Consider the following 16,990-nt stretch of genomic DNA (forward strand, 5'->3'; position numbering starts at 1 on the left):
AAATATGTTTCTACTTATCAAAAATGAGAGGGGAAAAAGCCATGTTCTTCCAGATGAGATATTCTGTTTTAAAGCATATAAATATATATACATATATACTTAAATACATTTTTATTGATTTCAGAGAGAGAGGAAAGGAGAGGGAGAGAGAGATAGAAACATCAGTGATGAGAGGGAGTCATTGATCGGCTGCCTCCTGCACGCCCCCTGCTGGGGATCGAGCCTGCAACCCCGGGAATGTGCCCTGATCGGAAATCAAACTGCCGTCTCCTGGATCAATGTGTCGATGCTCATTTGCTGCTCGACTGCTGAGCCACACCAGCCAGGCTAGAGCATATATTTTATATGAATGTATTTAACTATTCAACTTGGTCCAAAACTTGGAGAAGTGAGGATTAAATAACACACCACCAATTTATCCAAAAGAAGTACAAATACCATTAAGTATTAATCAAAATGCACGTTCCTTTGTCCTGATTATTTCTGTGAAAATATAAGACTGAGAGGTCTGTTTTGGATGTTTGTTATATGACAGTGTACCAAAATGTCATAGAAACCTTATTCTATTTTTTAAAAAGTGACTTGGAGGCAGAGGAATATCGCTGTTTAATCCCAGTGCTGTGAAGTGTCTAATGGTTTGCACAGTGTCGGCATCGAAGCCAGCGGGATCCCGACTACACGGACGTACCTTCTCAAGTGCTTGGAGCACCTCTGGGCTCCGAAAGTCAGTCTGGCATCGTCCATATGAGGGTCTCCACTTGGACCACAATAAATCGATTATAAAAATCCCGAGTCTCGAAGACTCTTGCTGTACTGAATATATTTAAATCCCTTACAGACACTGGCTTGCTTTTGGGAGAAAAGTTTGCACATTTCTCTTTGAATGGAGATCAGACTCATACAGCTGTAGCTCAGTCCCAACCCCGGGGCCTAGATCTAATCTCTTTTCTGCACTTAGACCTTTACCCACAGGATCAAGCCTTGCTTAGAACTGCCCCTGATAACAGGGTTCAAATGAGGTAATGCTTTGAAAAGTAGAAGATAGCTTACAATGTTAATGTGAGAATAAAGCTCGACCTGAGTTGCCTGGACTCCAGTTTACCCTTAACCCCATGTAACTGAAATCTTGGGCAAGGATTGAACCTCTTGGTCTCAGTTTCTTCAATGCTAAATGTCTGAGTTTTTTGTTTGTTTGTTTAGGATGGGGAGGAGAGCGGGGGGGGAGGTAGAAGAAGATGGACTAGGATCCTTTTGGTTGTTGCAAGAGCATAGGGCGAGAAGGTTACGTTCCAGTGGGATTGAACTCACCATAGCACGTCATCACTGTATCATTTCTTTATTCTAAGCCAAGAATTTGATGTCTAAAATGTAGACAGATTTTTGGCTAAATGGAGTAAGACAATACGCCAATGAAAGGAAGTGGTGTCCTTTTGCCTGGGTAGTTTTCTATGACCAAGAATTTTATGGATTGGGAGTTCTGCTTTAGAATGATCTCAAGATCTTCTCATAATATGCCCGTATCTTTTCTTGATTCACTGGAAACACAGCCATGGATATGGATTTTGCCTTCACCTGGATACTTTGCACTGAGCATAGTGTGCTCAGCTGTGTGACTCCCCCAGAGCATGCGTGTAAATCCAGCCAGAGAGGAGGACCCAGAGGTTAGATTCAGGCCTTCAAGATGACCACCAGCTGGGGTAGCAGACTAAGGGGACCTCCTCTGTGCTCTGCTGCAGGGCTTCTCAAACGTGTGTGGGTGTCAGAGTCACCCGGGGGGCTGAGGACACTCGGATCGTTGGGCCTTACTCCCCGAGTTTCAGATGCATAGGTCTGGGGTAGGGCCAAGAATTTGCGTTTCTCACAGTTCTTCACCAGTGACTTTTTGAGAGTCAGTGTTCTACAGCTTCTTTCTTCCTGTTTAACTCTCACCACCCGGAGGTTAGGATGGGGCTTCATTATGCCTGGCCAGTATGTGTGGCGAACGCCATGGCTTTCCTACAATGGATAAGGCCCCAGCCAGACTGTAGGTGTTCATCGTGACCACTAACCAGACTCGGGAGGAAAATAGAGTTTTAACAATCCACCTATTCCTGAGGTTGCATTTTATTTCAGATTAGGAGGTCATCTAGCCTAGTGGCTTTCAAAAGCCAATTTAAGAATCAGTTCTAGGCTGATTGCATAAGCAAAGCCAAGGAGCTTGTTAAAAATACAAATTCCTTGTCTCTGCCCGAGGATATTTTGATTTTGTAAGTCTGGGATGAGGCCTGGGGACCTGTGTTTCTAACAGTCTCCCTGGATGATTTAATCCACTTCAAAGTTATCTTTCCACAGGCCTTGAGTATTTCTTTCCATGGTCACACACAGTGTGCTCCAGCAAGACAGCTATTTTTGACTGTCTTTGCCTAAAACTTAGGCTGTGCCCTTTCTCAAGGGATTAGCAGCCTTTTCAAAGAAGTATGCACAGGATTCCTCTCTATTTCATTTTTCATCATCACAGGTGGCTATGCTGGGGGAATGGTCTGTGGCTCAGCCCCTCAAAAGAGCCCTAATGGGCACTGAGTGCTTCTAAGAAGCACTGTTCCTGGCATGTTTAGAAGGGACTAGGTACACAAGGGCGACCCACCCAGCCCCTTGGGTACTATAGTGAGTGAACTTGCCCCAGTGTGGGATTATCAGAAAGAGGGGCGGGCCCTTGAATAAGCTTATTGGGAGTTCGGTCATTCACTCCCCCAGCAATCACTGGGGATCTGCTGTGGGTCAGTCATGGAGGTGTGCTCTCAAGATAAGAAACAGTCCCTGCCCTCCAGGATTCCACACTTTTGAATCCTACCTTCAAATGCTGAGAAATATGCTGTCATCTTTTGGCACATAATCTGTGCTGGTGTACACACCCTTTCAGCACAGAAAGTCATTTGGCACAGGTACCAAGGATTGCCAACAATCTTACATGCACACACACAGCCCGCAAACAAGAGAAGCAGTATCCTCGTTCAAGTTCCTAACTCTAGCATCATCTGCACAATTTTATTTTAGGTTGCAGATCACACAGTTGCCTTTTTAAGGTTTTTCTTTATGCTGTTGTTAGTCTTCTATGCTGGAGTTGGTTCAAAAATACATTGAAGGGAAAAGATGATGGTACTTACTGTGTTTTTGGAGAGGAACATTCCTCTCTTTAGAGAGAGATAAACACTAATATTAACTTGAAAATTGAATGTCTGGTATCTAGTTATTATAAAATAGGCACATTTTTCTTTACAATTATTTGTACACATTTTTTCTTTACAATTATTTGTTACACTGGATCCCCGTTCAAATATTTTACGTTTATATAAAATGGACGGCTTTATATTAAAATTCATGTAATGCCCCTGTCTTCTCCAGTTTAAGTCAGTCATCAAAAGATGCTCAATCTAGCTCCATCTTTTCCTTAAGCTAAATATAGTGAATCACATAGTTTGAAGGTGTTACCAGCCCTCTTTGCTTTTAAGCAAGAGAAAATGCACTGTGGAAATGCCGTCTCTCGTTTTTAAGGTCATTGATTGAGTTAAAAAGGCAAATGCCTTTTTTTGTTGAACTTCCTTCAATTAAGCCATTAACCTTTGAAAATAAGTATATTCAGAAATCTATCAGAAAAAGCTAAATGAGATTTTAACAAAATCCTGACAATTTCAGCTTAAACATATACACAGAAACCATATGTGCTTAGAAAGAAATATATACACACAGGCATTGTTTACAGCGTGTGTTTTTATATTTTGAAGACATTGAGGGAAGAGCCATTCCACACAGACATTATCTGAAATGTACATCCAGATAGCCCCCGTGGATTCTCCACGGAGACAAAGATATCTTTATCCATAGGAGGCAGACAGACTGACCGACTTCAAACTTGCACTTGCAGTGTGAGGTTTTTTCCCTCATCTCCGGGTACTGCTTTTCAAAACCGCCCCGGGCTACAGAACAGCACCTCAGATCCCCAAGGCCCACTGCCTGGCTCCTAATAGCCACTCTCCATCTGTGTCACATGAACAGCTGATGAGATCGCTCCAGTGTCTGTATTTTGGAGAGCACATCCACCCAGGTTAAAATGCGAGGGTTGCCAAGGAGCAGTCAGAAGCCATTAGTGTGGGTGAGAATTTGCCTTGCAGCAGTTCCTTGGCATGGTGGAAGCTTCGTGTGTGCGGGTCCCTGCTCGGTGTGCGTGTGTGTGTGTGTGTGTGTGTGTGTGGGTGTGTGTGTGTGTCTCCTTGTGCAAGCGACCCCTTAGTGTACGTGGGTGCGCAGGGAGCTGGGGCAGATGAAGAGCAGGCTCCACATACCCACTGTTCGCAAGTCAAATGCCTTTTGTTTCCCTGCACTCTGATTAGTTCTTTGACTATTTGGGGTCCCTTTGACTCACTTCTTTTTCTTTTTTTATCATAACAGACGGCAAAGAAAAAGAGAACAGCAACTTCGGGGTCATGCTCTAGTGTTTGGGCAGATGGAAGGGAGCTGCTTTGCCTTGGGGCAGGGTGGTTGTAATGAAGTGGCCTGTCAGTCTGTAAATAGTGAGGGTCATCTCTTCCATGTGATGGAGGGTATCGCATTGCAGTGAAAATGGAAATGTCAATAAAATTAATCTGCCAGCTCTTTGCTGTGGCTTTTCTGCTTCTCTGGTCAAAGAAGGTTGAGGGTTTTTTCGGCGAGAGGGGAAAAGCACAGGTACAGGGAGCCCACCGAGCAGACCCTGAAGTTGGAGGGCGAGGGGCGGCGGGCAGGATGTGGTGGTGTGGCCTTGTCCACGAGGAGGGAGCGGGCCTGGGAGTGAAGCGGCGGGTCTGTGGCATTCCCCGGGAAGCTGCGGAGCGGCCGGCTCAGGCTACATTGAGCACAGAGTTTATTGTTTTAGGCTTTCTTGGACAAGGTTTTTACTTAGCATGGGATTTATGGCATTTACTGCTAATGAATGTCTATTCTTAAATTACAAAAACCCCCATCTCAGCGCAATTCCCAGATGTCCTTCCAGGACCCTGGCTTCTTAAACACCAGCGGGGAGCATAAACTCTCCACTTCTGTTTTCCTCTTTCGTGTGGCTCCAGGCTAATGACGTGCGAGGAAAACACAGCCATCTATAAAGCCCCAGTGCTGTCCCCGTATTCTTCATTTATTTTGCATTTGATTATGCCACAAGTCGGATCTTGTTTCTTTCCTTTTTTTAAAGTTATTAGTTCAAATATTAATGTAGGGATATGGCATATATTGCTGCTCTTGATTGATGCCTTCCCAAAAACAGGAAGACGTGCTCGTATGAATTTTAAGAAAGTAGGGGTCCTGCAATGCCTTGCCAGAAGAGTTTTTCAGATACATAATTTAGATGCCCTCCAGGCAGGCTTTCAAGGCATTTTTGCCGGAGGGCAAGAAAAAATAACTATGACTGTTAAAAAGTAAATGATTTTTGCTAATGCACAATTGATGCCCGAGAAAAGCACAGAAGAGAAAGATGTTGCTAGAAACTTCTGATTAAGTGAGCGCCCTACCTTGATGTGGATCCTGTTGTGTTTTTTTTAATGATAATGATCAGTGTTTCAGGGAGCTAAAAGTTTTCATGCAAATGCTGTGAGCGCAGGGTCACCCGAGGAGTGTGTGCGGATGTGTACGCTCAGGAGGTGACAGTTCTGGGAGGGGCTGAGCAGGCAGTGTGTTATGTGCAATGAACAGTGACACAGTTACTGTCACCTGTGCAGGCAGCCTAGAATATATAGACTACAGAACATTTAACTTGATTACCCTACAGTATGTGCTCACGATGGGCATGGGGATGCATTTTCTCCGAATGGGTTTTCTGATGGCGGTTTTCCCACATTGGGTTCCATAATTGACAAAGAGCGACTGCACTGTGTCAAGCACACAATTATAATCGAATTAATGATATGGGCGAGTGTGAGACACACAAAATTAACATTTGAAGAGGCCTGGTTTAATTTTGTCTTTTACATATTTGTGTCTCCAATTATACTTTAATGAAAGAGACTATACCCGCTTAATGGATATCTTTCAGCAAGCTGAGCTAAGCTCATCATTAGCTGCATGTCGCCGTTGGCCCCCCCTTTCTGTGTTTTCTCTAATGTGTTTTCATTTCTTTCTTCTAGGGGATGGTTTAGACAACAGCGTAGCTTCACCTGGCACAGGTGACGATGATGATCCTGACAAGGACAAAAAACGCCAGAAGAAAAGAGGCATTTTCCCCAAAGTAGCAACAAATATCATGAGAGCGTGGCTCTTCCAGCATCTCACAGTAAGTCAAGATGAAAGAGAAAAAACAAGTTTTGTTGTCTTTCCCTTCTCCCGGCCAGTTATACAGGCTTGTGTAGATTTCTCAAAATAAGGTGTCAGTTTTCCCTTTCTCGGAATCTGATGACTCACAGAGCTAGTTAAGGTTTTATCCACTCTTACCATCCACTGAGCGCCCTTCAGAAAGGAGCCGACTTTTTGTGTTAATAAGCCAGGTATGGACCTTGTTCAGAATGGCCTAGGACCCTAAACAGTATATATGTGTAAATTTGCTATTTATGCTAAAAGGTCCAGGGGCAACTTTAGATAATGCAGTTTGCAACCACGGGCAGTGGCTGTGAGGAGCTAGCTTGTCAGTCCGTCAACATTGCCAATCACACTCTTACCAAAAGCCGCCTCCTCCAGGAGGCAGGGAAGACGCCTTGCCACATACGTGCATGTCCAGGCTCACAGTATCAAGTGCAACTGTGACTGCCGAAGCAGCTTGCAAACACGTCATGTGTTTGTGTGACAAACACAAGGTTATAGGTGCTGTAACACCTTTGTTTGTAAGATGGAGATTAAAGGTGTTTTTTTTTTAAGCTGTTCAAGTCCATTATCTTAGAAGCTAACCCTCTTTGCTTCTGGGAAAAGATCAGCCACATACAACATTTTTTAAGTAACAATTTATCTTTAGCCTCCTGTTTGCAATCTGTTTGATGCGTCTGTATATACTGTTTGACTCTAAGACTCATGACCAAAAAAATCAGTTTTTACAGAGGAACTAGACATTCTTACATTTTACTGTTCGTTTGGAAATTCTGGGAAAATTGTGAAGATCTCAGAGGCTGTTTCTTGCTATAATATTGTTTTCAGGCCATTCTGTTTAGGCTAATGCTTAAAAACAGAGGAGCACATTGAAAGCTGAAGGTCTTTGATTATCCCACTTGCGTGTTGCCGTGCTGAATGACATTAGTTACAGTGTCATGGGTCCAGGACAAGGTTCCACTGTTATTTATGGCTGCGGCTGCTGCTCTGCTCTGCTAGCAGGGCCACAAAGGGCAAGGGGCGGAGTGGCGGCGGGGAGGGCGAAGTGATAGATTCACGTTCCTAAATCGGCCATTTTGATGTAAGGACATTAGTAGCAAACGAAGGTGTATCGATCTGGCCCGAGGTGTCAGGATTAGCTGGGGGACCCGACGAGGCCGCCGTCCGGTGGTTACTCTTGCCTTGCAGCTCTGGCCGTTTCAAAGGTCAGGGCCCTGCACTGACTCGGCTCAGAGGAATTAGACGGAACATGCGGTCTCCGGGCTGATTACTTAACCAAAGACGAAATAATGAGTCCTAAGCAAATACTGACTAATTGAAAGGGCTGTAAATCCATTACATATTGGTCAGGGATAATCAGGAGTATTTAATCACTTTTATCTATTCAGGAGCACTGAAGCTGCAACGGCGGAGCCCCGAACCTTGCCATGAGGTTATTATTCTCGTCATTATCAAAATTACTTCACAGCTGTTCTTTGCTACATCACCTCAGCTGGAGATTTACTAACCTGTAAAATGTTTTTAATCTGGAAGTCGAGGGAGTGGGAGGGGAGGGGTTTCTCATCCTTAGCTGGAGGTTTGTTTGGTTAGAGTAGCAACTGAGAAAGGCAGGGTAGGGGCCCCTGCGGCCTGGCGGGCTGGCGGGCCGCTTTCTCCACCAGCTCACCTGTTCCCTTTCCTCGCTGCGTCCTTCACGCACAGCCTTCCTTGGCCAAAAAGGAAGATTTCGACAGTTGCTTTCCCAGCAAACATCTCCCCCAGTTATCAAAACCAGTGTCGCAAAACTATAGACTCTTAGAGGATTCGGTTGCTCTGCTTACAAATGAGGAAACTGAGACCCGGAAAGGGAAGCGATTAGCTCTCGGTCAAGCAAGCTATGACCAGGGCCAAAGCCTTCCTCTTTCCCAAATCTGTGCTTTTTCTGCCACTCCGTGATGACTGCTAAAATCATTATCACCTTTAACAGTTGCATATAAATCTCGCAGCCTCTGCCATCAACACACTCTGTTCTCTAGTTCTTCAAGTTTCCTGCTCCCCCAACCTGTCCAAATAGAGAAGGCTCTCTTTGCACCTCTCTCCTCAAGCCAGCTTTCCCCTTTACCTCTCTTGTTTTGTGATTTGAATTTCCCATGAAAGAGTCCAGAGCCCTTGCTGGCTCTCCTGCCTCATCCTGTCCCTGTCCTGCAGGAACCCACCCTGCACCGTGCCCGCGGGTGAAGAATTATGGGTGCCCAGTGAATCCTGGGTTCTCTCTGTGGCTCTGGTGCACAAGGTGCTACTGACCAACTATAAGACCTGTCCCCACCCCACGAGTGCCCTCGTCTAGTGGACTGTTTACAAGGCTCTGTGCAGGACTGTCTCCCCAACTGAACATTTCCACGAAGGCCTGTCCTTGGAGTGGGGAGAGGAGACCAAATAGCCAGAACCAGCAGTCCAGGAAACTGGCCTTTCATTTTTTTAAAAAAAATTATATTGATTTTTATAACATTGTGATACAATTTGATCAAATATACGTAAGAAACTACATTCTAGTGTGGGAGACAGGCACATTATTGTATAGATAAAAAATACTTTTGAAGAGGCTGTGATGGAAATACATACACAGGATTATGTGGTCAAACTGGCATTTCAAGTTCAGGTTTCCTCTGTACTGGCCAATCCTCAGTTAAGTCTCTTAAGTTCCCTGGACCTGCCGTTTCCCCAGCTTTCAAGCCGGAGGTACACGTTGCAGGCTCCTTTCCCACGCTCACAGGTATCGGTTCTGCTCAGGAGCATTCAGCCTGAGCTCGGCCCCAGCCTCTGGTCATCCTTTCTTCCCAGTCCCCCTTTCTTTTTGCTTTCCACTAAGTGCTTCATTTTTCTCCTCCCCATGACCTTTTTTCACCACATGGCCCTTTCATTACTTTCTTCCACTGGCTTTGTCTCCCAGTGGTTCTCTCTGCTCCCCTCCTCTGCCTTTTCTGCACTTCCCTTGTATCCTAAGGAAATTCTCCTTTCCCTTTGAAAATATTTTTTCTCTCTTCATCCAGACTTTACTCCCAGCTGCAGAGAAGAGGCTCAGTAACTTTGATGAGGATGGTCCTGTAAAACTTTTACTTTCCAATCTTTAATGAGCTGAAAGATTTACTTGGCTATAATTCTGAGCTCAGAAACTGAGAATAGAGACCCCTAACTAGCGACATGTTAATTTAGACTTCTTTTCTTACGTGCACTAACAGGCAGGAGGGAGTCCTTGGAAAGAGAGATGCCCTACTATATTTCTCTGTCTTTTAATTAATTTCAACTTTCAAAGTAAAATGTTGGCTCTAGCTCACTGAAAATAGATGTAGTCTAAATTATTATTTCATGTGAATTTCTTTACAAGTGCATGATTCAATGTGCGTTCCTCCCTTATTAGTCCCCTTAACATTATTTCAAACTGGTCTGTTCCCTTTTGTGCAGTATGACCTGTTCTTGTATTACAATAATCCCCGATGTACCCTTTTTTCTTTCTTTTTTAAAAAAAGAAGCTAATTGAATTATCTCATTATTTTAATTTGTTAAGCAAATGTATTTTGCATCTCAGGATGTGTTCTTAAAGAAGGGGGCTGCGAAGGCTTTGCCCCCTGAATGGGCCATTGGCCCATTTTGACATTCATGCATTCATTAACTAGCAGAACATAAAAGGACTCTGGTTGTATTTTTTTTTTTCCAAACACCCAACCAGCATGGAGCAACTTTTCCCAATAAGCCACAGGGGTCTCTCTACATATGTTCTCAACTGCAAGCTATTGTCACCTATTCTGAATACCTCAAAAGGCCCAGAGAAAAAAGAACCCCACCTCAACAAAGGCCAACTGTAGCAATTGTTCAGTCTCAGTCTCAATATGACAAAAATCATTAACCTTCAGTTTTCTTGGAGGAACAAGCTCCACTACAACTGTAACAGTTAAAACCATCTCTCAAATTCCTGTGCACCGCCAGCTTTAGGAGAAAAGGTACTATACTTACAGCTAATTGAAGATATGGAGGAAAATATTTAAACTAATTCTGAAGTGACATTTAAAAAAACAAGCCAACTATTTGATGAGTTGAGGAATATTTATATTCAGAATTAAGCACTTTGAATTTGCTTAATCTGAAGCTACGTAATTCGTTTCTAGTTTCTAACTACCGATTTCCAAAATGTCTTTTTAAAATGCTCTTTTAAAAACCCACAATAATCTTAACACACACACACACACACACATATATATGTTTAGAAAGTCAACTACTGAAATGTAGTAGAAGTAGATACTATTACCCCCTCTTCTGTTGGTTGATGGCTGTGCCTGGCTCTCAGACTAAGAAATCTAGTAAAGATCGAAGAAAGAATCTGTTGAAAATGTATGTGCTCTAGTTGGGAAGTGCCCAATGGAAAAAAACACACCACAAAACTTAGGGAAATCCTAGGGAAATATATTCCTTTCACTAACACATGGAGATTATGATATCATAAAAGTAAGCCTGCCATTACAACTGTTTTTATTTTACTTCAAAGATAGTTAAAGAAAGAAACAGCAAGAAATCATACCCAGGCTAACGGTTTATTCATAACCATGAAAAACTGCTCCGTGGAAGGAGCCCTTAGTGTGCTCAATTAGACTCTCAGGCACCTCCACTTGCCACCTTCAAGAGCTCCCCTAGTTGTGCTGCAAAGAATATATTTGATCATGGAATGAAAACAGGAAGTGCTCACACACAAAGACACCCCTTGCTCATACCAGGTTCCCACTAACGTTTTTCTTATTTGAAAACACAAGGATAAAGCTCACACTTAGAGGATGCGGGGCTTCTTTCAAAGATATGCATACAGAATCAGAAGCAAATTTACTTTAAAGTGAGGTAATAACACGCAGCCTTCTTGAGACAGCAGGTTCTGGAAACTCTGCCCTTTGTTGGTGGCAAGACGCTTTACCCCTTTCCACAGCTTTGGTGGTGAGGGGGAGGGACGACGCCTGCTTCTCAGGTGCCCCCTGGTCTAGCAGAGTTTGCTTTAGGGGTTTTGTTAAAGTCTCTGTTTGGTACGAAAATGTGTTTTAAAGTATTTTGTCTTACAGGGACACTGCACCCAAGTTATGAGTAAGTAGAGCTCCACATTACATTAGAGAAACACCTGTCACCTCCAGTGAGTTCCTTAAGATCATATGACAGTCAATTTAGTGGTCTCACACTTTTTATTGTAATGTATGTGTGTATAGACATATGAGAGAGAGAGAGACAGAGACTGACTTAGACTATGGCCTTTTAACTAGTTCGCGTCATCTTGTGGCGATCCAGATGGCTTTCTTTCCTAAATGAGGTGATACAGTGTCACAGGGCACTGGGCAAGGAATCTGTGACAGCAGATTTTTGATCTTCAGCAATTGCCTTCTCTAAACCTCACTTTCATATCAGTAGAATGAGGATAATTCTAGAACCAACCTAGTAGGTTATTGCAGGGATTAAGTGAGATAATATAAAGCATTCAGCCCAATCCCTGGTTCTTATATCATAAATACATAATATAAAGTGCCTATTATTCTTATTTTAATCTAGTTGAATGAATAGCAGGAGGCTTTGACCAATGGAACTGGGCAGCCGAAGTTACTACTTACTTTCCTGGGACCATGTGTGGTGGGGAGATCAGGTTTTGCCAAAGAAGTCCCAAATGCTCCCCAGCAGGAGAGAACATAGTCTAAACTCCGCCTTCTAGACCCATGTGCACATCTGATGGCTGCTCAGTGATGCTAGGTGACAGCGTCAGAGTCCTGCTGCCAGTGGAAAGCCAAAGCATCCTGGCAAGCCTTCTGGGAAAGGGGTAGGAGGTCAAGAAGAAATTGGTTACAGAATAATTCAGAATCCCTTACCTGGGGTCTTATTTATGTAGAGACTGCTCCATTCACCATAAAGGGCCCAGTCTGTGAACAGAATCTAGAGTCTCTGGCTTCCTAGACTGCTCAAGGCTGGGCTCTCTGAGAGACAACACAGTATGATTTTGTAAAAAGGGGTCACTTAATGTGAAATGAGAAAGCTTGGGTTTGAGTTCTGTAACCTGGCGGTAAGCTATTCAACCTCTGAGCTTATTTCTTTGTGCAAAAAAAAATGAAAATATGCACCCTGCTTAGCTGGTTGGGTTGCTGTGTGGCTCAGATGACGTCGTCCATTTGTGAGCCGGAATGTGCAGCACAAATGTTGAGTGTTTTGGTTTTTGGGTTGTGTGCTTGGGTATCCAGCAGCTTGCGGCCTCTAGTAAGTACCTTGGGAAATCACCAGTGGTGTGTGAGAGAGCTACCCGCCTTGTTCGTCCATACCCCAGTTTCTCTACTTGTCCATTTCCACCAGTGTCCATGGAGACACTGATCATTTCTAGCATTAGACATCTTGCTAGGGCCTTGAGTGGTTCTTTGAATCAGTGTGTCATGGACAATAGTTATTTCTACTTGGAAGTGGGTACCTTCATGATTCTGAGCTTGGTCTACTTAATACTGATCATTATGGGCCAGACTCATACCAAATATAAAATATCGCCCTTGCTTATAGAGTGAGAGATGGCCCTTCTCACAGTCAGAGATACAGATGTGCGCTGAATACAAGTGGGGCTTAATGACTGCGAAATACTTGTGTGGAAACGCATATGCAGAACACTCCGCTGAGAAACACCAGCAGAGAGAGCTTCCCAGAAGCAGGGAGCAGCGAGGCCGCCCCCAGACTCAGCCTCTGCATTGTTTTCTGCTTGCCAGGAGAAAACATCTGTGAATTATTTGAATGGAACCTTATACTGGAGATCGCCTGAATTGGTGTCATCTCTGTTTAATTTCAGGAAATGATGTCACAATGCATTAAATAACAATGCTGGGTAATTTATTTTCCTGTGGACATGCTGTCCTAAGCATTCCTCTTCTCTTGCAATGTTTCCAATTAACTGTAAGCTTGAGTGTTCTTCCTATTTCATAATGATTTTGAGGGGTGGGGGCAGGAGATTGGGGTGGAAAGAGTGATAATTTCAGAGGTTGCCGAGGTTCAGAGCTAATGGCACATCCATCATGTCCTTATTGGGACAGGAGGGGACTGAACGTAGGGACTGTGATCACCAGTGGCAACCTACAACAGTGTTGGTTGGTTTTAAAGAATGTTGGGAAAAAAAACCTGAGTGTTCTGATCCTAGCTGTCCAGAGAGCCACTGGATAATTTTAATAGCAACCTGCATCCTGTAGTTTCCGCCTTTATCAAAGTTTCTATGCGCTCCCTTCTTCAGTAAAGAATAGAGGACATAAGTCAATTCCGTGTGCCATCTGTCGTCGTTTTTACAATCTCTCAAATTAAAGAGACAGGCCAAAAATTTAATGTTGTATTGAATCCTAGAAACGCCTCTAGAAGAAATAAAATTGCAACTAAATCTACTTTGTCTCTCTTGAGGGAAAAAAAAAAAATTGCATCCTGCTGTGTCATAGCCTTTTACTTGGAGTTCCAGTTTGGCATTTAGAATTGGATTGTGAGGGGCTCTGCATGTGAAAGACTGATGTGTTTGGGATTCAGCAGCCTTTGTCCACATTCTGAATGACTTTGAGGTGAAGTCCCCAGTACAGCGGTGGTGGCAGTGGCCTTTCATGGGGGTGATGAGATGTGTGGTCTCCTAGATGCAAAAACATCTGGTAAAGACATTTCAAAAGTACATCAGACAATCCTGTTTAAAAAGACATGCAGCTGAGTTAGACTAGAAAAATTAAGTCCCAGATTATGAGCTACTAGCTGACAGACACATTTTAAAAATAAGCAACTGAGTGAGAAGATTGAAGAATGAAATGCTTATTAAATTACCATCAGAGAGAAACTAAAATAATTATTAGCTCAAAGTTTGGCACCCAATTTTATAAAATATTATCCTAAGTATAATTGTTTAAAAATACGTATATGTTAAAGAATTCAAGGAGATGGAGAATTGGGGGCCCCTGAATAAAAGAAAATAGAAAGCATGTGCATATCTGAATATTTAGCTATTTAAAAACTCTAAGAATAGAGTGCCATTAAATGCTGCTTAATGAAGCCCTGAATATTCATTCAGATCATAGGGAAAATGTCCATTTCTTCATTCCATATGACCACAGATTGCAGGTGTGTTCTGTGTGGAGCTGGCGTTATTGTGAATTCAAGAACAAGTGGGCTGGATTGTGAGAACGCTCCCTGTCCCTCAGCTTTGCTGCCCAGTAGGGTCAAAAAGTGACCTTAACATTCAGGATTAATTCTGATTTTAGAGACTGTTACTGCCCAGATTTCCGAGGACTCCCGGAAATGCCCTGCCTTCCCAGCGCTGCGATCTGTTTTTGCAATTTGGAACAGATTATGAAGTGTGAAGATGATATCCAGCTCCACCACTGCTGTTAAGAAATAGTGACTTGGGTAGAAAGCATTAGGTTGGTTGAATGGAATTTGCCTTATTACATTTATGGGCTGCGTACCCCTTTCTAAATTGATTGGCAGCCGTTGTTTACAGTATGCAAAGTAATCACTGGCACCCTTTAAAGGTGTATTATCCTCTTAAAACATAATAGTAATGCCATTTCCAGGCTTTTACATTTGCTATTCATATTTTGAACTGCCGAGTCCCAAATCTGCCAGAATTAATTTACGTTGTTTTTATCTAATAGTGGATAAGTTGTCAAGTCACAATATAATGGCAGATAATTTTTCTTAAACTATAGTTTTACTTCTGGGTTATTATAGGTAACATGAATATTTGTTGATTCTGACTTGATTGTCCACAAAAAGAAAAATTACAAGTCAAGAGATTATTATTGTGGGATTCTGAAATGACAAGAAATGAAGAAAATATTATCATCTCGTTATCCTGAGCCTCGTAGTAAATTAACATGAGCCACTAATCAGCCCTCTTCCAACCACCCTGCCCCCCAGTTCGCTGATAGCTGATTTACTTTTAACATAGTCAGATAACGAAGATCCACCCGGGGTTAATCCCAGGACCAAATCTTGTTGCTGCTCTTCATTTTAATACCTCGGTTATCACGTTATAATATAATTAGATATATTTGCTTCTTGCACCATTCCCCTATATTCACAAATATTCCAGAATTAATTTTTGACTTAGAAATAATCTGGTGATTTCATAACTAATAATTTAGCAAGGGATATCCCCTGACTATGGTCGTACTACAGTCATCAAATGGCTTATTTCTTACCCTAGACACATAGTGTGACTGTCATAAGCTGACAATAAACAGCCCAAATGTACTAGGGGTGGTGCCACAGTAGTCATTCAAAAAGTAAAAGGCCTTTATCAACGGAAGAGAGGAATGCTGGATTATTTCCAGTAGGTTTGGTGACACGTTGGAACTCCCTTATAAAGGCAGCCTTATTTTTTTCCCTATGGTGAAAAGTTGTAGGTTCCATTTCAGCGTTTCAAGATACCTGCAGGCAGCTCATCAGTTGTTACGCTAGTTTTAAACCCTGCCTCACAGTGAGTTGAAGGGGAAAAAAAGTGAAAAGAGGGCATGGGCAATGCAAGATCATTATTAGTCAATTATAGGCTCAGTTCAGTTTTTGTGTTAATTTCTGAGAAAACGTAAATTTAGGCCTGCGTGGCAGTCCCACTGATTACTCAGTGGCACCTTGATGAAGACCTTTTGTTTAATCCTGTAGTTTGGTGTTTGCTGGTGAACCACGCAGGTGATAATTACGTAAGACCACGTGGAAAGGCATTAATTTCTAATATGATTTTCGTTGTCCACCTAAGAGTCCTTTCAAAACAGATTGAAATTTGTTTATGCATTTCTGCAAAGCAAGTTTAAGGATGAGTGTGATTTAGTTTTCCTTGGTTCTTACTTGCTTGTACTTTCTAGTCAAAGCCCATTCCAAATGCCTCCCCCCCTCCGCCCCCTGAAATGTATATGTAATCAGTTAAATATTAAGGGAGTGCTTAAATTTTCCTGAATTTATGGTTGGGCCTGATTGGAGCAGACAATGGAAATGTTTGTAATTCATAAAAGAATCAGTGCTTTTCCTACCTTTAAATAGTTCGGACAATCTGTTAATTCTTTGTGCTTTAAAAAAATAAACAAATATTTCAGGGCAGGGAGAAAGGAATTCCTACTGTTTATAAGTCTGTATATACACCAGAGGCAGTGGAGTTAGGACCAATTTGAAGTTACTTAACCTGGATCCCAGTCTCAATACAGCCTTTTGCTCTCTGAGTTATGTTGGGCGAGTCATTTAATTTTCTGAGTGTTGGTTTTCTCACCTTGTTGCTTTGAGGCTTAGCTGAGATTAGAAATAGCCCTTTGGCAAAGGCAGAACACTATGCAAGTAGAGAATGATATTCATTAATGTTTTCATATAATCAACTAAAATAATTAATTTGCACTGTCTTAGCTCCATGAAACCGGAATTTGGAGATGGGTAAAGCACACTCCAAAGAAAAATGTTGTACTTCTTTCTCTTGACCTGTCTGTTTGGCATGAAAATCAGATTCTGCAGTCAGAGTGATATAAACAAGGAGAAGAGCAAAAGGCCCCCTGGATCGTTCAGACTGTGGCACAGTGTTAGTGGCATCATGAATCAAAGGAATCTTTGAAATTTTATTAACTCAAGCTTAAGAGAAAGAACTGGAGGACAGCAAACTAACCGCACAATAAACTTATTCCCACTTGTATTCTTACAGCTTTGACCAAGCTCCTTGGGG

The 16,990-nt window shown here is 42.6% G+C and overlaps 1 protein-coding gene across 2 annotated transcripts in view; it reads left to right on the forward strand.

The window, feature by feature from the left end:
* The window catches only part of MEIS2 (Meis homeobox 2), a 196,697-nt gene that overhangs the window by 56,025 nt on the left and 123,682 nt on the right, over window positions 1–16,990 (forward strand). For both annotated transcript variants that reach the window (XM_087822380.1, XM_087822379.1), the window contains exon 8: window positions 6,129–6,274. In XM_087822380.1, the coding sequence (XP_087678506.1) occupies window positions 6,129–6,274 (146 nt within the window). The remainder of the gene's footprint in view (window positions 1–6,128; window positions 6,275–16,990) is intronic.

Source organism: Miniopterus natalensis, chromosome 1, assembly GCF_054644295.1.
Source record: "Miniopterus natalensis isolate mMinNat1 chromosome 1, mMinNat1.hap1, whole genome shotgun sequence".
Taxonomy (NCBI): domain Eukaryota; kingdom Metazoa; phylum Chordata; class Mammalia; order Chiroptera; family Miniopteridae; genus Miniopterus; species Miniopterus natalensis.